The 22,728-nt window shown below is 40.9% G+C and overlaps 1 protein-coding gene across 1 annotated transcript; it reads right to left on the bottom strand.

Moving 5' to 3' along the window:
- Positions 1–18,015: 18,015 nt before the first annotated feature.
- LOC135243352 (interleukin-8-like) lies at positions 18,016–21,034 on the bottom strand. Its single transcript, XM_064315110.1, has 4 exons — positions 20,881–21,034; positions 20,643–20,775; positions 19,916–19,996; positions 18,016–18,164 (listed from the first exon to the last, which is right to left on the bottom strand). The coding sequence occupies exons 1-4, from the start codon at positions 20,942–20,944 to the stop codon at positions 18,050–18,052; spliced, it is 393 nt and encodes a 130-aa protein (XP_064171180.1). The 5' UTR covers positions 20,945–21,034; the 3' UTR covers positions 18,016–18,049.
- Positions 21,035–22,728: the final 1,694 nt, after the last annotated feature.

Here is a 22,728-nt window from a genome sequence, read left to right as displayed (position 1 = left end):
TCCCATTCGCTGGCTGGTCATTATTCTTTTTCCGATCTGTTGCATTTTTTAATACATTTCAGTTCTGTGACATTTACTGCAGCGAATGCCCAATAAGGTGTGCATAGTTTATTTTTGAAAGTAAAATATTTCAGCGCACGTTTCATACTTATGTGGTAATGCCAAATGGTAAATGCTTATTTCAATCACTGTTAGCTTATTTGCTGCTTGTGTAAATAAAATATTTGGTAAATGGATGTAGCATCCAGTTGCTAACTGATGCATGTATTTTCTTAACAGATTACTTCTCAAAAATAAATGAGATTTCCAAAGCAGCAATGAAACAAACCACATTCAAATGAGGAATACCCACACATTCATAAAAAGGACTAATTTGCAAGTTCAGTAACTTTATTATTATTGTTAGTGCAAGTTACACAAACATAAAGGACCTCATTGTTGATGCCTTTGAATGCCCTTACAAGTATGATACTGAATATTTAAATATGACAGAGACAAACAGTCAGCACACTGTGCACACAGATAAATTCACACATTCAGCAAATGGCCCCGTTGTGTGTATAACCCAGTCAGGTCGTGTTCGTGTTAACAGTTTTTATTGTTTTTATTCTTGTTATTATTGTAGTAGTAACAGTTTGTTATTATTAACATGCTTCAGTATAGGCTTTATATAGGAATTCAACATGAACACTAACTTTCAGTAAGTTTATTTTATTTATTTTTTGTAATGCCTTGCAAAATATCCCAGTGTGCTCCTCACACTGCTGTTCAGTGGTATTAATAGGGAACGCCCTTGCAGGGAAGCAAGTGATGAGACTATTGACTGTGTAGGCTTTAATCCAGCTCATTCCAGTGTTCGTATGGCTTTATGAATCAAAAAGTGGGTTTTGCTGTAACATCCTGTGTTTAACATTCAGACGACCAGAGGCAGTTTCTCTGGTTAATGTTTACAAAAGGGATTTATTTGCCGCTAAATAGATGCTTATACGTCTTTGGAACAAAGTCAATAGAAATATATAACTCAAATTAAAATTAAAAGCTTTACTCTAGTGTATTTAGAATGCAGTAGTCTGGGGAACATGAGGGGGGTGGGGGGGGAAGGCCTTATGAGTATGTATCATGATCTCTTATAAACATAAAGGAAAAACAGCTTTTCTGTCTCACCGCTTTTTCCCCAAAAGTGGTTTCATTTGTTTATTAGTTTGTTCAGTTCAGCATTTTTTTTTTTTTTTTTTTTAATCTTATTTTGTTTACATGGAACTAAAACAGAAAGCTGAATTTGTTCAAGGCTGTTAGAGACAGGGGCCGCTGCATTTAATAGACTCATTCGCCATGGAAACGCATGCTACTGCAGTCTGTCCCCGAGGGAGAGCCAGTCAGACCTTCGCTGAGGAGCGAGAGCGCAGGAAGGCTGGGTAAAAGCTCCTCTGGATGTTGAGGTGGGGTGCGGTGTGATAGAGGGGTGCGGTGGGGTAGGGTGGGGGTTTTAGGGTGAAGGGTGGGGGTTGCGGGCGAATTGGAGATGTACCCTACTGGTGCTCGCTACTCTGCTCACAAGTGGAAAAACGGTTTCGCTTTATTAATCGTACCACATCACTTTGGCATCGCATCCAAAGCCATAATTATATAGTGCGCATTAGGAAACCTAATCTGAAATATCTGAGAGTCAGAACTATAGAGGGCACATTAAAAATGTTTCAAACTTTGTGGTAATGGAAAAATTAATATTTTTGACTTAAATGTTTTTCCATCAGTACAGATTTTTTTTAAAAAAAAACATCCTCTTAATTTGTAGTTTAAAAAGTCATAAAAATGCATCCTGTCAGCTCTGAAACGTGTGATGTTGTGTATAAATATACACTCTTCTTGCTTGAAATGATAATTACCAGATAGTGCCACCGCATGTGCTGTGCATGTTGAATCACTCAATTCAGGGGTTCATCCAAGTCATATTGTATAGTTTAGTCATACAGTGAGTGTTTGCACGTGCACAAAATTAGAGAACCTACAATTGTTCTCAACACCCCAGAGCTTCTATAAAGTAGAGGGTGTATTTTAGTTGCTCTATTTATATAATAACCTGGGGTCTGTATCACGATGCAGAATTACTGATTAGCTGGATAATGGCGCAGAGTAAAACCTGGAACAGCTCTCTACTTCAGTCCATGTTCCAAATTTGGGGAGGGTTCTGGGTTTTACTCAGTTTTACACAGTTATCCAGCTCACTCCATAATCCTGCTTTCTGAAACGGGACGCTGAGCTTCCTTCTTCGACCCAAACTCTCCTCTTCCGGATCGCCGTCCTCTCCTGTCAGCCTGTTACTGCATGCAGTCAGCTCTCCATCCTGCCGTTCTCACCTTTTGCATGACAAATATTTTCACTCCCTTCCCCGGTCTCCATTTTCATTGTTGACATCTGCAGATTTGCATACCTGCAAACCTGTTATACAATATGCATAAGAGTATCATAACTCTGCCCGCCTCCCCCCCCCATCTGATTACCTCTACTTCAGGTAGCTGCATCTATCCCACTGACCTTCAGCTGGCTAAAACTCAAAAACAGCCACAGTGTTGTTATTCGCAGATGAGATGGCACCCGGTGCATTCTGGGATTAAAAACCTCACCTCTCTCAAACTTCTGATTATGATGTTGACAGATTGACTCTGTTGCTTTCAGAGTAAATTTATGGATATGGGGGGAACAATGTTCCCTTCTCAGCTCGACAAGGGGTCTGTTAGATTGATAGCATTGTATATAAAGGCAAAGGACGTCGTAGATATTATCATCCTGATATTTCTCCATGGGGAAAATGTCTGGGATGCGCTCCAATGCTGCAATAAGTTTTGTTTGGCTCTGAAATTTAAGACTGATCACAGCCTGTTTGACACAGTCAGCATCAATATTGAAAACATACATTTTAACTTACTGTGTTTTAACAGTCAGTTATAAAGGAACAGTAGTTTACAACAAAGGCACATTTTAAAGAGTAGTACCATCAGCTAGTCAGATAGCATAGATTTAGCATTTTGTGAAACCTTTTTATAACATAGATGCTTAATGTACAATAATACTGATAGAAGCTAATCTGTAACAATCTTTTTTTCATAGCTGGGAACAATAAAATATAAATAATCAGGCACTGAAAAACATTTTGGGAACAGGCAGACAGCCTTGTCTCTGACACCAGCATACTTAACCTATGGTACCAAGCTCCCTTACCGAGTTCTCCTGCGTGGCAGCAAGAGACAATTTGATATTAGATGCAAGTTAGTGAAGAAAAATTCCAGCATAGAGCACCAACAAAGGCACTTCGGAACTGCGTGTTAATGGAATGGGCAAAAATAGACGTTTTCCACAGCCCAGACAATTCAAACGGGCTTAAGGAGTCCTGATGCCTGTGGCCTCACGATGTGAACGATGTGCGTAGAGAAACCTGCCGCCCTCAGGCTGAGGATATAACTTTAATGCTTCCATTTTCAGTTCTCCAAGTCTTTTACCATAGGCGTTTCGGTCGTCCAATTTAACACCGTCTTGCATGACTGAAATAAATAAGCAGTGCGCGTTGTGCTATGTCTTGTTTTTGAGACGAGATGCACTTGTGAGAAACACTATAGGCACCGTTTCTCAAACAGCTGCCAAGGAGCGTTTGGCTCGTCTGTGCTGCTACGCAGTGGCATAAGAAGTTTGCAAAGCTCTCAAGTTTTTGTCTGAAAATCCCTGGTGGTACTTGCATTGCACATGTGCTCACACCAATTTAGTGGTTTAAAAAAGGTAAAAAAGAATATTCAGAGAAGCTGCATGTGGAAATAATTGCATTAATTTGTCATAGGCCGAAGCAACTAATAGTTTCTTTTTGCAAATACAACAGGGGCCTGACCTAGCCAAAGCTATCCAAATATCTTTTACCCGGATATCCGGCATCCATGCCGCACTAAGCAGCTTAGCTGTGTTTGAAGTTATTCAAGTGATTGAATAAGGGTCTCTGTCTTGAAGGGCTTATAAAAGTGAAATCCCTGTGACAGTTTTATTTCAAATGCAGTGGTGAAAAGAGAAAAAAAAAAAACGAATCGCACACCTTTAAGCTTTCTGCACTGGTGGCCTTCTCTGGAAAGAAGGTTTTGCACAGACAGAGTATAAAACAATGCAGACACAACTAGAGGCAATCTGTACAAATAAAACACAGTCCATTGGTCAAGACCTGGAAATGGGTATGACAGGAAGGAAAACCCCGCCAGGACTTCCTCGTGGCTCTCCGTCTCTCGCATTCCAAGGAGACGGTCGCCGTGGCGAAGGGGATTTATTAGGCCAAGCCCAGCCGAGTTCCCACAACCCACTGCTTTCAGATAAACTTGTCCCTTTTTTTTTATCCTCATTGTTGGACAGCAAGACAGTCATTTTCTCATGCATTTACATTTTAATCTCAAGAGGAATGCATTACTGGGGACGGAATAAGTCTGCAGAAATGGTCAGCTCATGTGTTTATTGCATCCGTGCTGAAATTTCTGAGCAACAGGGAAAAAGGCTCCAAAACTACCCAAACGATGCCGGATGATGGTGCTACACTGGTTAACTTGACACAAGTGCTTGCCATAGATGAACTTACAGGCTAAAAGAAAACCCCATCAGCGCATCTACGGTTTCGGGAATTATTTTCCGACAGGTAAGTTCCGCGCAATTTGTCGCTTGTCTGACGGCGGCAAATCAAGAGGAGGTGTGTTTGCGGCGACGCACCGTCTGTGTCACCGTACAGCGGACTTCTGAATAACCAACAGTCTGATGTGAAATGACACATTTCGGATAAGAACAAATAGGGGCTAGACCTTCCCCTGAAATCTATGCCCCCTTTCACTGAACTGTTTATCGCAGCAGAGGATTATATCCAATTGGGTTTTGTGTTTTCAGCAGAGAGCAGAAAAGGGTAATAAACTCAATACTGTTAGTGTACACAGCAGAGGTCTACAGGCACAACTTGCCAATAATGAACCATAAAGCAGGCAAGTGGCTCTTCTGCCCCCTATGGGGCAGAATTAGAAATTACAAGTCTTGTTATTTTGTTCACAACATTTTTCCCCCCCCTCAACCAATCTGGCATCTGCTAGAAAGAAAAAAAAAAAAAAGTGTTCTGAGTTGAATGCGTTCTGCAATGCACAGTATGTTACTAATAGGTATAATTAAGTATAAACCCCCAATACTGAAATTGAGTCATGCAATCTAATGCCCCAGTAAACTGTGCAAGTTGCTCTGGATTACAGCATCTGCTAAATGCGTTAAGATAATGAAGCATCTGCCAAGAGCCTTGATGCAGGGACTAATGCTTCACACACACGATGGAGTCAAATTCAGACGACCAATTCTTTTGCACATCACTTACTGTGAATAGACTTTGCCTTGCTTAGTGGTCACTGAGTATCACAATTTTAAATTTACCATCATGCATGCATTTGTTTTATACCAGAAACCAAATGTGGTCCAAGTTACATTCGATTCAAGCCACACCTGCTTTTTTTATTTCTTGTTTTATTTACCAGGTTCATGACTAACTGTTCATCGGCAGCGCAAATATGACTCAGTCATTATAGCCAGAAAAACAAACAACTCTTCCCTTTGTTTATGGAAGTTTTTTAAAGACACCAAACTTTGCTTTCTCCATTCAGTATAACATGCCCTTGAAGATGTGCTAAAATGCCTTGTATTACAACACCTGTGGTTTTTTTCTGAAGACTGGACCAGAAATTTGTTCAGCACTCTAAGATGAGCTCCATAGTAGAAAGATCAAAGCACAGAGCAACCAATCAATCATTTGTTAACTTGATATAGGAGGTTCTCTCCCATCCCCCCCCCCCCCTTTATCACAAAAAAAGATTGAAAAACTATATACTCAGGACGAATAAAAACAATTCGATATAAACAGGATGCCAGAACTGGATTAGCATGCCGAACTCAGGTTGTTCCACTTGCATGCAATTTGTTCAGATGTATTCAGATGTAAGAACCGCAACACCATTTGCAGTCAAAGCGCACACCGCTCCTTTGCAACGTCAAAGTTTCAGCGTGGAAACGTCGTAATCAAAAACCCGTTCGTTTCGGAGCTGGATGACAGGATCTAAATATTTCACCGTGGTCGCCCGCCTCGTGGGTTATGCCCCGTGGGGAAACGCGGGGAGTGACTGATTTTTCCGATTCGCTCGGTTTTGTTTTGAGTGCCGAACGGTGTACTTTTTAATTGTAAACCGTCGGGGGATGGCTGATTTTCCCCCCACAGCCTGTAGACGCCAGTGTGAAGGAGGCCCCATCCACCCGGTAACGCTCCTCTCTTACCACGGGCGGTCTGTCGGAGATATTTCTGAAGAAGCTGTGTTCCTCCTCTTCTGCGGTTGCCTTTGGGGGTGGGGGCCTTTCCACAGAGACCTTTCCCAGAAGTTCCCCCCATTACTGTCATACCAAATTACAGAGCCCAAGATGAGCAAATGTTTCATTTATCAAGAGCCGCTTTCTGCCCGAGCATTAAAAAGCTGTAGTAGTCACTGCATTTCGAAACTTTAAAAAGGCGTTTATCGCCCGGAAATTAAACAAATTAACCTTATTTATGGGCCGTTACTATATCGGGGTGATAAAAACCAGCCAGTTTAAACAGTTATATATGAAACTTTCTGGAAAGAGAGACAGCCAACAGGGACACGTCAGCTTACAAAAACTCCCATTTGTGCAACACTTTGCAGTCTGAGTATATCCTATAAAAAGGACCACATATAAAGTTGCTAGAACAGCGTGCACAGAAAACAGGTTTGTACTGCACATACATTTTTACATCTCATTTATTGGCAATGTACAGAAAAACATATCTCTTGCTTCCCATTGTAGTATTAACCTATGTACTTCCTTTGCAGCCATTTCAAGTTGGTAAATTAAGTGATAAAATTCTATTGAGCAAAGGCATAGGAAAGTTATACACCGCTGGACTTCCCCAGTCATTCCCAAGGGGGGGGGGGGGGGGGCAACTGTGCATGTGCCTTATCATTCTTCAATTGGCGTGCATCGCATCAGACGTACAGACGTCAGATACCCCTGCCTGCCTGGCTGTCGCGATGACAGATGACTGTTTTCCCATCCATCACAGCCTCTGGCTGCCGGTAAACAACACCCAGGGATAGGTTCTGACGCGTGAAACGCTCCCTTGTTTGTTTGTTTGAGGATAGCGTGGAATAGAGAGAGGGGGAAAGTGTGCGATGCTTAAGCAGACGTGACGATGCGTAGCCGTTATTCCACAACCAGAGAGCCCTGCGTCGCATCCGCCTAAATGAGTTAGGAGAGTATCGTTCAAGAATTATGTAGTTAGCGAACTCAATGCCCGTAGTTTCGGGGGTTCAGTTCACAAATCGACAAATCAATCAATCATCGTCGAGGACTGCACGGGTCTCTGCCATTTTCTTCATTCTAAGCATCCAGCAGCGTGGAGAAATCTGCCCTTTAGACGAGGCCCGTGTCTTCACCCGAAGAGTCTCTTTGCTCCCCGATGCTCCCTCCCCTCCTCCAGTAACCCTTTCTTTCTCTCGTGTGCGGTATTCGTTTATTCACGTCGTTTTATCCCGAGCGAAGTGATCATAATTTTCTAGCTGGTTAGCGGAGATGTGCGCCATGCCACTGAAGAGTTTGTAGTTCATTAAACATCAGCTTCACTCAGGAAAGAGCACTTTGGAGGCCTTTATCACTCCGCTTTAAAAACAATCTGCCAACACTCATGCAGTTACTACAGTCATTGGGTTGTTAAAAAACTATTTATCCATTTTTTATTACAAGGTTAGGAGTATACCCATTAACTTCCCCATTTTCAATGGATAACAAGTCGGAGATCAGTTATTTGTAAGACTGAATGCCCCAACGAGGCACAGAGCATTAGAACCTGCAGAATCCACCCGGTTTTCCTGCTAAATAAGAGGTATTTTCATCTTGGTTTGACTATTTGAAGGTTTCGGTTGAAAGGTGTGAGAATGCCGTCTCTTCACCCACAGACACTATTAAAACACATCTGTCTCGCTCCACAGTTTTTGATTGAGTGGCATTTTTTTTGCCGCGTAGGCTACGTATCGCTGTCGCATGCGCTTGTCACTTCATTGTTGACTTGCTGTTGAACACTTTCAGTTCCAGTCCCTCTTCTCTCATCTCTGCCTTCAGCAAGGTGAAGAGTGGGCTGATTCTGATTACCTGTGTCGGCTACCACCAAGGAATGCGGTACCGGAAACATCGCCTTCCCAAGGGTGGTAAAGTAGTTTCACTTACTTCAATGTCATTGCTCCTATTCGAATTTTGAATAGAATAGACAATTGAGCACAAAATGTCAACATTTTTGGTGCCGGGTTTATCAATGGTTGATTCTATGCCGTTATTCATACAATTCCAAGTTAACCTGGAAACTTGGCAACGTGTCTGTCTATGGGAAATCAGTCAAAGGTGGTTTGTCTGAGTGAGCCATCAAATCAGAAAACTGCTCTTAATTGATCAGTTGGATGTTATTATTTAACAGTCTTAATGATTTATCAATCACAGCATCCATTAAAACCTCCAGGTTTGCTGTCCTAGAGTCGTATTTGGGTCAGTATTACTATCAGTAGTTAAACTCTGCTGGGAAACTTGGCAGTGACAGAACATCTTATGACGGTTGTTCTCTGAAATCCATGCAGCGACAGGAAGCTTTCTGCATTGACCTTAATGGACGACAGCCATCTAAAATTTAAACTCTGACTGGGGTACACATTCCAGATCATTTTCAGTTCAGCGATGAAACTTCTGCGAGAGGCTCAGAATGACATACGATAAACAAACCCGGCTGACTGAATCCCTCCACACACACTCCCTGGGAAAAACTACACACAACTGTGCATCGTCCAGTAGTGCTTTGCCACGACACCTAGCAACGGCACAGTAAGGATTCTATTCCAGACTGCGAGAGGTGCTCATGAACAAAAGAATGTTCGTTTAGCTGAACATTCCATTTGAAAAGCAATGTAAAGACATCTACTGCATATCCAGAACAAAATGGTATTCGTTGGACATTTCCTTTTTTGGGAGGTTCACAGTTTTGTTAAACTGCAGTCAAGTTAATTCATGGAGATAAACATTCTATCAATGGATGAAGTTCGGTAATACAATTAAGTTGTCTTTGGGCACCCCAAAAATAGTCAGAAATCTAATTCCTTTCGATGGCAGAACACAACCCAATAACATAAGGTGTTCATACACTACAAGGCAGAAGAAAGTAAAATCTCATCCACTGGAATGCACTGTACATCATCATAAGTAATGCAACAGTAGTCTGATGCGTGAAGATTTTCAGCATCTCAAACATGGCTGCATTTCTGTGAAAATCATCTGAGCGCCAAATTCTGTATTTGAGTCAGACAATTTTTCACAGAAGTCCAGAACTAGATGTCTTTTTTCTTGTCTGTAGCAGACCCAGTCTCGATTTTAAATGAGAAAAAAAAAAAAAGTACATTGGATTTGTGGAACATGGCGTCATAATCGATTGACCACCGATACATTCATTCAAGCAGTGAAAAAAAAAAAAAAAAATCAAGAGATGCCTCCCGTGCTTCTCAAATGTGACGTATTGAGGGTTTTGACTGAAATATAGTGGAGCAGAAGCACCTTTGAATAGTCAGTAACGGTAACGGCAAAGCTTATCCCTCGTTACCATTTCCCCTCTTCCAGATCGCCTCTCCTCGCTCCGAAAATGGCGAGCGATGAATCCCCGCGGCTCGGGGGGGGGGTTCCGTCCTCCCGCATTTATGATTCGCAGCCTCGTGAGTGACAACGCGGGACACTAAATTCCCTCCCAAATTAAGCTGGACGGGAATGGTGCGGGAACTTTTCCCAAAAAAAAAAAAAACGAACATTCCTACACCTGGAGGGCAAAGGACTGGCAAAGCTATTTATAGCGCGTGCGAAACGAACGGTCCGCTAATGTTGTTGTTCTCCATCCACAGCTGTTCACCGACAGCATGGACCCCCACATCGAATTTTGTTTAATTGAAGCGCAGTTTCCCTTTTATTACAGAGAGCACGAGAGTGTTGTAATATTGATCAGCATAAATATTACATAGCATGAATTTATTAAGGCAACTTACACTCTACTACCCCCCCATCTCTGACAGCCGCATCAACAAGCAGTTGGGCATATGCCGCATGCATAAATAAAATCACTTCAATTGTTTGAAAAGTTCCTGCACATCACACGAACAGCGTGAGTTCATCGGACTGCACAGAAGGCGACGGCAGTCCTCCAGCAGCTTTGATGCTACGTAGCATGTGTCAGAGCGCATTAGCGCAGGGGAGACAGCACGCTTTCATAATCTATATATAAACTTCAAAGCAGAGACTTAAATGAGACATAAATATAATGGAAATAAAGTGCAAGCATTTCTCCAGGGAATTTTATTAGCTGCAGAATGTTTTAAAAAACACTTGTATGAGGGTTTCAGAAATGAGAAATCTTTAAAATAATGGCGTATGCCATATGTGCAGGACGTAAAATATGGATGAATTATTGACATTTTCCTTCCTCGTTCAGTCTCTCTCTCTGGATGCCAGAGCAGCCAGGGAAAATTGCTGCAAAAAAATATGAATTCCTTAAAAGAACGTTCGTAGTATTCAAGGTGTAACTCAACGGTCTGATTAAAGAATTAACAAATCTGGACTAATGACGTTCAATGGCCAGGTTTGACCATTGTTCATCTGAATAGTGGGTTTGTGATACGTTCACATTTTGCATTAGGGAAAACACCTTAATGGTGAATCACTCAGGTTGGCAGTATAGCAGCCTCCAGTGTTCAGGGAACTTGAATTGCAGCATGGCTCTAAGGTTGCAGGTTCGAGTCCCACATGGATCAATGTCTGCTGTAACATTGAGAAACCTACTCAGTATGTTTAAACTTTCGTCAGTGAATTGCCAGCTGTATAGAGCGCATGTTAAAATGTAAGTTGCCCAGGATAGGTCTTGCTAAACGCAAGAATCATTTATGGTTATTGTTATTTTTTTATTAGCATCCCATCCACCTCCCAGTGTATTCCCCATGGATCAGTTTGAATGATTCAATTCCGTGATCCAAGTCACTGTTGTGCAAAATGCAGTCGGGAAAGTTAAATATGGCAAAGATCGTAAGTTCTAGAAGCTTCCGCATTGGCCCACGCTGCTCATTGGTCCTCCACCCCCCTTCCTCTTTCCCCTTCCTCTTCCCCTCAGCCTGTGCCATGCCTCATGTGTTATTTAACATCCAGATCCCTTCCAGCAATGTTCTCTTTGTTTTGTAATTGGATTTTAAAGCCAGCTAGGCTAATTTAGCTTTATTATTATTATGGGTGAAACCCCTTGAAAAGGGCATAAAATGAAATTACAGTACGGCTGTTCCAGCAGGTGCACAAAAATGGGTCTGCCTGTGCATGATGGAGTCTGTATCCAGCATGCATCAACCGTTATCCTTTTAGTTGATAAGATTACAATGGGCTGTGGGCAGCAAACATGCAGTAAACAGGTCGTATATACATTGGTGTCATGGTTGATTGTGGGTACTAATTCACAAAATCTTGGAACCCATAATTTTATGCAAGGGGGAGGGGATGGAAGTGAATTTCCTTCAGTGAGAGCCTGATTAAGAAGCTTTCCCCATTTAATTCTACATTTCCCGTTTTATGGTACTACTCAAGTCATCAACTTGGTAATGACTTGCCTTCAGTAGCCAATATACTTCCATTACAGTCGCCTGAATGTGGTGGTCAGTTTCAGGGAGATGGCGGCAAGCATCGAGCAGCCATCTTGAACCTCACAGTTCTGCAGTTAAGCCAGAGAGGTACACAATACTTCAGCCCCATGCGGCTCTTAAATGACCTGGCTGTGGCTTTCTTTATCCCTGGATAATAGGACCCTCATTCATGCAGTGTTGCTCATTTTACTGCTGTTGTGTAAAGTACAGATTTTGTACAAGGTCTTTTCCTCAAAGTGGCTTTATATGGACATTTCACATAAATAAAAAAAAAGAAAATAAAAAATAAAACTGGGAGAAGTTCAGGCCTCCCCGCAATGGGAAGGCGGACCTGAAACATTCCCAGCCTGCCTACAATCAGCTAAAACACAAACCAAAACAAGCCCGAAAACAGAAAAAGGAAACAAAAAAAAAATAAAAAATTTCAGCGTAATCGATAAATAAAATGGTGTGGATCCCCCCTGCCACAGATCAGCAGCAGTATGGCCAGGAGACCAACAGATCAGTGGGGAGGAGGGTATATATGGGCTCCAGCAGGCATAGTGATGGTGGTTCCCAATTAGCAACAGGTGCAGGTATTCCCCCAGGTAGCACAGGTGTGGATGGTTCCCAGTCAGCATAGGAGGAAGGGAAAAAACGCCTACGAGCTCACACTTTCCACTTGGAGGGAGGGGGGTGGGGTGAGGCGGGGTTTAAAAATGTTTAGTTTTTTTCCAGCCTGTAGGTTTTCATTTCAACCCTAATTTGGCACACCTGACTCTACTAATTAGCTGCACGACAAAGATCTCTAGCTGTTGAATGAGGTGCGCTTTGTTAGGGTTGGAATAAAAACCTACAGGATGGTAGATTTCCAGGAACGGGGTTGGTTACCACTGTTTGAAACAATCTGTCTGTAAAATCTACAGTCCAGTAGGTTTTTATTCCAACCCTAACAAAGCACACTTCATTCAACATCTTGCTGAGTGGCTAATTAGTAGAACCAGGTGTGCCAAATTAGGGTTGAAATGAAAGCTTTTACAGGACAGAGCTCCCAGAGGAGACTTGGGCAGCCCTGGCGTATAACAGCATATTTTATAATCTAAGCACAGAGGTGTAACGTCCAGGGGTCAGCAAGTAAAAGTCTTTCCATGTTTTTCTTTTATCCATGTACTCGGCCAGCTTATTTCATTCAATTAGGGATTGTAACAAAATACTGGGGCGGACTTTTACTTTTCTGAACCCGGATTTATCACCTCTGTACGTATAACCAGATTAGCATGTTCTTGCTTGTATTATCCCAGTTGTCCATTTAGCTGGCTATCCCAGGCACATAAATTAAAGTAATTTTAAACAAGTTAAAATGATAGTTCCATCTAAAAAATAAAAATAAAAAAACATTGGACAGACAACTCGAATGAAGGAGAAGCTCAGATTTTTGATTTGATTTCCCATGAGTGGAGCACAGACGATCTGTTCCCTGGAAAAACTTATTTTTCTCTTCAAAGCCTGGACCAAACTCAAAGCAAATCAGTTTGCTGGACCAAACAGGTAGATGGTGAAAACAGAAGGGAAAATGTGTATTTATAATATGAGCTCCTATCAATAAATTATTAATAATTATTGTTGAAAAACAACTGAGCGAAGATGACAAAATAGCGTGGGCAATGACCTGTGGGATGCGTGGGGTTCATGCCAGTGTATTCTGTTTGAAATGCAGATTAAAGGCAGTGTTTCTGTGCCAGAATTATGCTATGAGCTTACAAGTTTCATTATTATGCTCCTTTGTTATTTCCAGAGTAGGCTACTGTACCTAGAGTTTTAAAATAAAGTTTTTTTTGTATGTGTGTGTGTGTGTGTGTGTGTGTGTGTGTGTGTGTGTGTGTGTCTTTTTTTTTTAAGATTGAATCTTGCTGAGTCTCCAAATGCTTCTCAGGCCACATGATCACCTGCACAGACTGTACCTACATGAACAATGAGTCCAACTTCTGCATGTAATTAGGGGTTCTGTTGGTGAAAAAAACATCTCCAGGGGCTTTATTTGACAATTCGATTGGACATCTTATACTAAATTTGAGTTTACCCTGAGCTCAGCTTGTACGTAGTAAACTAGCAAGATTCATCAGGCAGTAACGTATCTCGGAAGCCCATGTGTGAATGTGTTCTAAAGTTTACTGTAAAAAAAGACAAACTTGGTAGAAACAGAAATTGAATCCTCTTCAATAGGCGTTTTGTTTGCAGTCAGCCTCTGTGAAAGAGAAAGCAGTGAAGGAAAAATATTGGGACTAATAATTTCAGTTTGAAACTGAAATGAAAAATTATTATATTTTGCCGTCTCAGAAGCATCATTTAAAACCATTACTGCTTGGCAACACATCACAAGAGCTAGAAATGCAGCCAAATTTCAAGATATCCAAGAACATAATTATGATTGTAATGTGTATACTAACTGGAGGTTTGGTGTCTATAAAACCTCCTTGATTACACGTTGTAATTGATCGTGTCATTACGGGCTATAGGCCACATGACAGAATCATTACTCCGTGTGACTACAATAACTACGAAAACATGGAATATCTCCTCATTGTAATTCTGATTGTAAACTGCAATGGGATTGTGGCTTGATGGATGATGGTGAATTTCATTTGAGGCTGAGGACTGAAAATAGTGGTGGAAATGATTCAATCACAAAAAAACAAGCGATTATCTTTTTTTGGCGGGGAAGGATATGGGGGAGGTTGTGGTACACAAAATGAACGCGTTGCATATAATCAATAGCAGGCACAGTCTGCAAATGCATTTTGGACAGAAGTAGGGAGACCTGAAGCTTTATGACTCACCATTGAGCCATGGGATCCATTGAGTGTGTGCACAAAATTTCAGTACTTATGATTGATGTGATTCATGCAGTCTGCAGAATATTATTATACTGTGTCCTCTCCTTTACAGTTTACAGTTATGCGTACTTGCTAAATTGTAAAATAAGGAATGATGTCACATTTCTCCAAGATGATTAATTCAATAATACATATTATTTAAAAGCTCCTGGTGTTGTGTCTATGAATATTTTGTCACAAATCGGAGTGCTAGATAAACTGAAAGATTTGAAACAGAGTGACAATTTGGGAAAGAAATTACATCTAATTTAAATGGAAGTCTGCCAGCATATTTTTAAATGTATCATATCTCTTGCCCTAATAATATCCACAGGAGTGCATCATTCAGGTAAACTGTACAGTTGGCCTAGTGTGCTATTGCACTTTATCCAGACAGGGAGAAGTTAAGTTCCACAAGAGGGCGCTGTTTCGCAGTATTTTATGTGATTCCAGTGTCCCTTCAAATGTGCATTCAGGACAATAATTGGAACATAATACCTCTTTAATGGCATTCCCATTTTACACATCTGTAATCCTAAATAAACATTACCTGTCTCAGCTTCCTGGAAAATAACTTTTATCTCAGCGTGGCCTCCTGGTTAAATAAAGCGTAAATGTAAAAAAAAAAAAAAAAAAGGGTTTTATTTTGTCCGTTTAGTATGCTATTCTCAGTCTGTTTTCTGTTCCAGAACAGTCCCTGAAATGTGCTTAGACCATCCATTAGCTGTCTGAAAGGGTCGATGCTGATTGCTGTGCAATCTCCCCTCGTCCCGTGGCAGTTATATTTAAAGGATACCCAAAGCAACACGAAACAACATGGCCGCTCATTTAAACTCACAACCAACCGCCAGAAGCAGAACACAAATTGTAAGTTATTTGCTTGGGAGAAGTATAACGATTATCTAAACATGATCTGTCCTGTACAGGTGAATATGTCCAGGAGAATTTCAAGGGCATTACCTCCAACGTGGAAACAAATAATAAACCTATAAAATGTTTTATCTGTAATAGGACTATTTGTATGCTTGAAATGCCTGCTCACTGAACACTTCAACATTATTTCTCCCATTATCTGTTCCCACAGAACAGAAGGGCTTGTCTGGAAAAAGAAATAAGAGGAACATGCCAAAATCACCATTTTTGGATCATAATCTCGTCCCGTGTTCCTAACATGCTCTGGGGGGATAGAAAACAAGCAGTATTTTAATGGTACAAGGGCCGAGTACAAGGAATGGCTGAATAAAGCCCATTTCTCTTCATGTTCTTCTGAGTGTGAGGGTTTAAGAGAATTCCCACAGAGCGCTCTCTGTGCGCTTTCCAAAAATAAAGTAAAATAAAAAACTTTATTCGTGCACACACAAGCGTAGCACTTCAAGATGAATTTTCTTTGGGAAAAAGGCGATGCAGTTGAATACACAGGCCTGCGTTCAGTCAGCCCTTGCTCCTAAAAATTACGATTCTTTTTTTCAGCAATCACGAGAGTCAATTTGCTACTTTTGGCCACATTTTGCTAATATAAAAAAGAAATTTATTATTATTTATTTTATTTATTATTTATTAAGCACATTAAAAGACAACTGATAATTGAACGCAGTCTAATACAAAAATAACTAGTGCTAAATATAACAAGGCCAATTCATATTTGTAACAATGAGCAGTTGCTAAAAGGGAATGACTTGATACAATGACTTTTTTAATACATTCATACATTTATAGTGACAAATATCAGACTAAAATAGTCAAAAATATTATTCATCACAGTATACACACACAAATTGCTAAATATAAAATACAATTTTATGTGAAACTTATGTACAGTTACAGCCCACTTACAAGCCAACACAGGCACTTTACTCCAGGCTTCAAACCAATGACCTGCTGTAGCTAACATGGGGAGTCAATATGTGATTGGGTCTGTGCCTGCATTCGCCTGTGAAGCCTGAGTAATCTGAGGGTTTGCAGGTTCGATGCCCAGGAAGGGCACTGCCATCGTGCCCTTGAGCAAGGTACCTACTCTGAATCGCTTCAACATTTCTCCATCTGTATAAATGGATGCTATGCAAAAGTTGGACAAGAGCAATTGCCAAATGCCTGTGATGTATTGTAATGTAATGTACCCTGAACTATTCCTCAATAGCTGATTTTCAAGGACCATTGTACTGAATCTGCAGGCGGGCACTAAGAGAATGAGAATGAAGAGATATCTAATCACAAAAATGTACTGTTTCGTTGAAGAGAGTGTGGGGGGGGGGGGGGGTGATGATAATAGCCCAACCTGTGCGTTCCCGGTTCCTTCCACACAGCTCCGCAGCTGGGGAACGATGCTCTCGTGGCTCTGCATCACAATGGCCCCGCTCGTTGCTTTTAAGAGGCAGACGCAAGTCACTCAGGCCCCAACGGGATCAAAAGGACCAAATCGATACGAGAACAAAAAGTCCATTCGTCAAAGAGGGGTTACCCTCAAGGGGGCATCGTTATGTATTCCAAAAAAAAAAAAAACTCAGCAATTTTAATTCCCAGGGTCAAATCTCTCACACGGTGTGACCTTGACTGTGACAGTCCCTTATGTTTAAACCTTGAGAGACGGCCAGGAAATAAAAAGAGGCATTGAAGAACACAACATGCCTTCAGGTGGCTCCTGACACTCACACTGTAAGAAGATGCAGATGCTTGTTAATTACATGAATATAAAAGTCTTCTTTTATGTGAATTAATGAAATTGTTTGTGAATGATTTCTGGGTGGGAGGGAGTTACATTGCTCTGATTTTCAGTTTGACTGAAAAAATATCCATAATTTGTGCCACATAAAGAAAAATGCAAATTGCAAAAAAAGAAGAAATATAAATCGGTGGCCTTGGTGCAATCAATATTTTTGCCCTTAACTGTGACTCTTGATTAAATGCAAATCTTTGTTTTCTTCAGGAGCACAGTTTGAAAATATTATTTTGCTGAGGGCTGAACTTAGCAAACTGTGGTTGTGAGAAAAAAGCATTTGTATTTAATCATAAATAAAATTAAGAACATATTTTGACTTCATCTAGACCTGTCTTAAAGCACATTTTTCCAATATCCCCAAATAACTTTATTTGGTTTCAATATAGTCATAATCACATACGTAAAAATGTATTGGTGATTTCATTATTTTAATAATCAAATATAGTATAGTATAAAGCAGTGTTTTGTGTGATCTAACTTCTAGTATGTTTTCATTTCAACCCTGATTTGTCACCAGTGACTCAACTTATTAGCAGCCCGATGAGATCTCAGGTTGTTGAATGGGCTGTGTTTTGTTCGGGTTGGAGTGAAAACCTACAGTGCGGTAGATTTCCAGGAACAGGGTTGGATTTCCTGAATTCGATAAAAGGAATCAGTTCTGTTTAACAGATGCTCCTCAAGGTGGGGTGTTGGGGGTGGGGGAGGGGGGGTAGTGGGGTAACACGCTGCTATGTGTGCAGGCGATGTGCGTTCCCCGCAGGTCCGAACGTCCGCGATCTCCTCTTGGCTCCGCGGCGTTTCAGGCGCAAGCACCTTCTCTTTCCCGCCGGGTTTTCGCGGATTCTGGGAAATGAAAAGGAGGACAGGACCATATAAGGGACTGAACAGCGTGTGTGTGTGTGTGTGTGTGTGTGTGTGTGTGTTCACTGAGCACTGTGGCACTGAGATGAGGAGAGGAGAAGAGAGGAGAGGAGAGGAGAGGAGTGGCGTAACTCTACCAGACAGTCCGGCGGTCTCAAACACGGGCCTGTATCGTGCGTTAAATCCTGGCATATACCTTCAACCGCTATAGGTGTCACAAATACAAAACCATCGTTTGCACCATTAGCTGGACTAATTCCTGAAGTTAAGTGACATTGCGAGGGCAGTGGTGTGGTTACGTAAACGCCTTGCGTAAAAATTCTAAGAAGGGAAACCGGGGGATTTGAGAGAGACTCGATCTGGCTGGAGTCAGCATTGTAATGCAGTACACTGCCTCGCCTTCAGATGGCAATGTTTGCAAATCAAAAATTAAAATAAAGCAATGGACACAATCGACGTTTGTCCAAAACATGAAAATGCATTCTTTTTTTTCAATTCAGAAATGTTCATGTTTCATTGACTTTTATGATTGTTGGACTCCACAATATGTGAATGAATAAAAGCACATGTGTTCAACTCACAATGCTTCGGTGCATGTTGACAAAACACTAGCAGGCTCCCATTCATAGAGATTCATGCAGTATTCAAGCAAAGTTATGCTATATTTTGCTAGCATAACAATATTCATTGGCAGCACGTTTTTAGCACAAATATGGCTGAACTACCAAGCAGCCAATAGCCCAGAGGCCTACCACATGGATTTACTGGATTTGTGTATTTGTCAATCCCTGTCAGGGCTCTTCCTTTTTTATACAACTATATAGTTCCTGAACAAGTCAGATGGTCCACACTGCTTCTGAGCTCAGCGATATAGCCAATTAAATTATTCCTAGCTAATTAAATTTGATCATGTCCCTGTCATGATGAAATCTCACTTGTTGACAATTTGTACATCCACCTTTTCCCAGAAGCCAGTCCACCCAATCAGCTGCCGCTATGCAAAACAGCTTGCAAATACTCGTCAATTGTAGGCCTTTATTTCTTTTTCTTTCTTTTTTTTCAAATTTGAAATGGTAGACTAATAGATTTCCCATTGGAATAGAAGCATAGTCACTGTGCTGAATACATTATTTTGCGAATGAACTGTACGGAGTCTGTTATTTTCACGGGTTAGAATTCGATTTTGTCTCGCTCTTATAGCATGCACAGTGCATGGCTTTGCCATCTGGCACGCCACCGTAGTGTGTTAAAAATTTAATCATAAATCGTCACTGTGCACAGTTTGATCTTTCTCAATGCACTGCAATTGAGAGCTGTCATAAACCTTAAATTCAGGAGGCAATGTCAGACCGTCCAAAATCTGTGACAAATGAAATGCCTGTCTCATATCTCATCACTGATTCCCTCTCAGTCAAAAAAAAGGCACAAAAGTTTTTTGTTTTTTTTTGTTTGTATTCCTGTCAAAGTTGAGGATTCTTGTCCAGACATGCAGCAGTAATATTCAACAATTAATTGTTCTCTCACAGAGTTCCCATGAAGTCTCTGATATTTTTTCTTTTTTGCTGTTACACTTGAGCCTGAAAAGCGATTCATGACCGGCTTTCTAAAACGTGTGACAAACTGCCCGTTGTTCTTTTGCTATTACCAGTGGAGGACAGCCCCCTTAGTGTGGGCCCAGATGTCTTACATGAGCCCATTATGAGCTGTTTACTCTCCGTGCTGTGTGTGTTTACCTCCTCCAGCAGGTCTGCAGCCTCTTCCCTTGCTTCGCGTCTGGATTTAGGCAGGTTTCTTTCTTATCCTTCAGAGTGAGGCTGGGGACAGAATGAAAAAAAAATTTAAAGTACAAAGGATGCAGAAGCACACGGTGCTGGTGGGGAAAGTGTCATGAAATAAATCTTAAGAGTTCTTGTGCCCCAAAACAGATCTGGAACAGTTTTCTCCCTCTCTTTTAGCTTTTTGTCTTGGCGTGGGCATGCTGGGAACTCTCCGTTCCAGAAAGAGCGGATTGCATGTCGCTGTGTGTGTGTGCAATTTAAGTCTTTCTGCCATTGTTCAGTCCACCTCTGCAGCTGTTCAGGCAAAACCGCGTCCAAAAAGCCGCAGTAACGGCACTTTTGCAGATAATCAAGTCCTGACAGGAAATTACTGAACGCACAACACTCGATGCCAAATACTTTTCTACAAGAGGACCAGAGAAAGCAGACTTTGTTTCCCAACAATATACTTTCAGGAGAGTTGAATGTGTTCTCATTGAGTCTATTTTCTAATAGAAATAGTTGAGCTTTCGGGCATTTTAATGTGGAAATTCTGAGATTTATCACGATATGTATAATAATTGTAAATAAATTTTTTAAAAAACATCTTAGTCTTATAATGAATGCAATCTTGATGCTTTAATTTCAGGGTTAAATTATCAAGTACGTGTGTTAAATGTAAATGAGGCAGATCCGAACTTACACGATCTGAGTGTATTTGCAGAGAGGGCCCTCGCGGGTGACGGTGAAGTCCGCGATCCGTCTCCAGTGCACAGAGTCGACGGTCTGCACACACTCACATCTCTCTCGAACGGAGGTGGCTTCAGCCGTGTGCTCTGAAGCAGAAAAACTAAATCAGCAGCAATCTTCTAAAACACACACACACACACACACACACAGAGTGTCCATTACAGTTATCCCTTCCAGATTTGCTGTCCTACCTGCAGCGAAGATCATGCCACACAGGAGTAGCACGGTAAAAATCCTTGAAATACGTAACGCCATGTGTTTGCTCTTTGTGCCTCTGTGTCTTTTGAGGAGTGGACTCCAGGGCTGATCTATTTCTTCACTTCCTGATTTCCATATACAGAGCTGTCCTTGTCACATGGTTTAGAGTAAGTCAGGTTGTAAAGAAAAACATTTGGAAAAAAAAAAAAAAAAAAAAACGGTACTGGCTCTGGACCAGTAGAGTTTCAGAATGTAAGGGGTTTTTATTCTGAATATTTAAACAAGCTCACTAATGGGGTCTGAATGAGAACGATTGTCTCTCCGGAGATTTAAGAAGAATCTTTTCCTTAATTAGCAGTTTATCTTTATCAGTAAGTGCACTGTCATTCTGGATAAACAGCTGCAGGCTGTACTGAGAGTGTGAGGGAAAAAAGAAAATTGGGATTTTTTGAAATAGTTCATCACACCGTTTTATTTTATATCTCTTTTTGTGCAGTTTGAGGCTTTCAGAGAACTGGGCGATAGGTGACTGACCGTTTTCGAAGAATAAATAAATAGCGCCCTGTTAAAACCTCCATCCAGCACTCCATATTGTACTTTGTATCCTTTGTGTCATTATCTTCATGGATGTGGCTTATCATACCTCTTAGCTTGACTTAGCATAGGTTAGGTTAGAGAGTAATGTTTTATTGAACCTAATGCACCAACTGTGAAAAGATTCTGCATTTGTATTTTTCCCACAGACTGTCACTCGTGCTTAAGCTGATCTCATTTTAGAGGTGAGAGGACTTCGGACTTCTTGGGGAAATTCAATTTTTAATTGAGTAGTTAATATTAGTTTGATTTTTCGCCACACCTTTTCTTTTAATACAGCAATGCTTGTTTTGTTTTTTGTTTTTTCGATTTTCACTATCAAACATTTCTGACCTGTATGTGTCATTCAGACGAAGATTCATACTTTTTTGTGAATAATTTTATTACAAAGTTATCAAATATAATATAAAATAATAACAATACAATAAATAGAATACATACAAACACAGTATTCATTCATACAAATGGTTTCGATGCAGCTTCATTCATGAACTTGAAAATGTAAATCATCACAGTATCATCTGGTCTTGAACAGCACATACAAAAAAACTCACAAATACATTCCATGATGATAAGAACAGGCCATCCAGCCCATCCAGGCTTGACATTTGTCTAATCTGAAATTCACCGGTTGACTTTTTCAGCTGAAAGTCAGCGGCAAACTTTAAGCACAGTCAAGCCCTGAGTCCAGTGATTAATGCTCTTGAGTGAAGCCCGTGGGCAGCCTGTCTCGGGAGCATCTTGACGTGTGTGGAACAGGCCAGTCTGTGTTCTGTTCCCTGGGGGAAGGATTAGTGGGTCGCCCCCAACATTCTCTCTGTCTTTGAAGTCACTGGGATGTCCAGGAGCACTTCTTCCCCTCCAGCGTTACTTATGTTGAGGCTTTCTCCTTCGCAGACATGTTCTCTTTTTGTTTTCATCTTTGTCTATTCTGTACAGAAGAAAATAAAATAAATTAATATTTATTAGCCATAGGGTAAAGCATGCAAATAAAACATCTCTGAATCAATCTACCCTCGTGAAAATGTTGTGATACATTTTATGTGACATTCAGTTCATAAAAAATGCATTTCTTTTCGCAATATATCTACCAGCAGGCACATTTTATGTTTGGAGAGATGTACAGTTGCGCACGTTTGTAATGTTTGTAATAAAACATTGACATTTAAATCCTTCTATATTTCGCACAGGATACTTGGAATTAACTACCTCTTCAAGGATTTACATTGTCAAATAAACCATTACAA

The sequence above is a fragment of the Anguilla rostrata genome, chromosome 2 (assembly GCF_018555375.3).
Source record: "Anguilla rostrata isolate EN2019 chromosome 2, ASM1855537v3, whole genome shotgun sequence".
Taxonomy (NCBI): domain Eukaryota; kingdom Metazoa; phylum Chordata; class Actinopteri; order Anguilliformes; family Anguillidae; genus Anguilla; species Anguilla rostrata.
Note: the sequence above shows the minus strand (reverse complement) of the source record. Positions and strands in the feature narration are given on the sequence as shown.

What these genes read in the sequence shown, in the direction of transcription:
- LOC135243352 (XM_064315110.1), bottom strand. Translation starts at nt 20,944, where the DNA reads ATGGCGTTACGTATTTCAAGGATTTTTACCGTGCTACTCCTGTGTGGC. An exon ending in TGCAAATACACTCAGATCGT is followed by an intron (nt 19,997 to 20,642) that starts GTAAGTTCGGAT and finishes TTCTGTCCCCAG; the next exon opens with CCTCACTCTGAAGGATAAGA. An exon ending in CTGCAGACCTGCTGGAGGAG is followed by an intron (nt 18,165 to 19,915) that starts GTAAACACACAC and finishes TTCATTTCCCAG; the next exon opens with AATCCGCGAAAACCCGGCGG.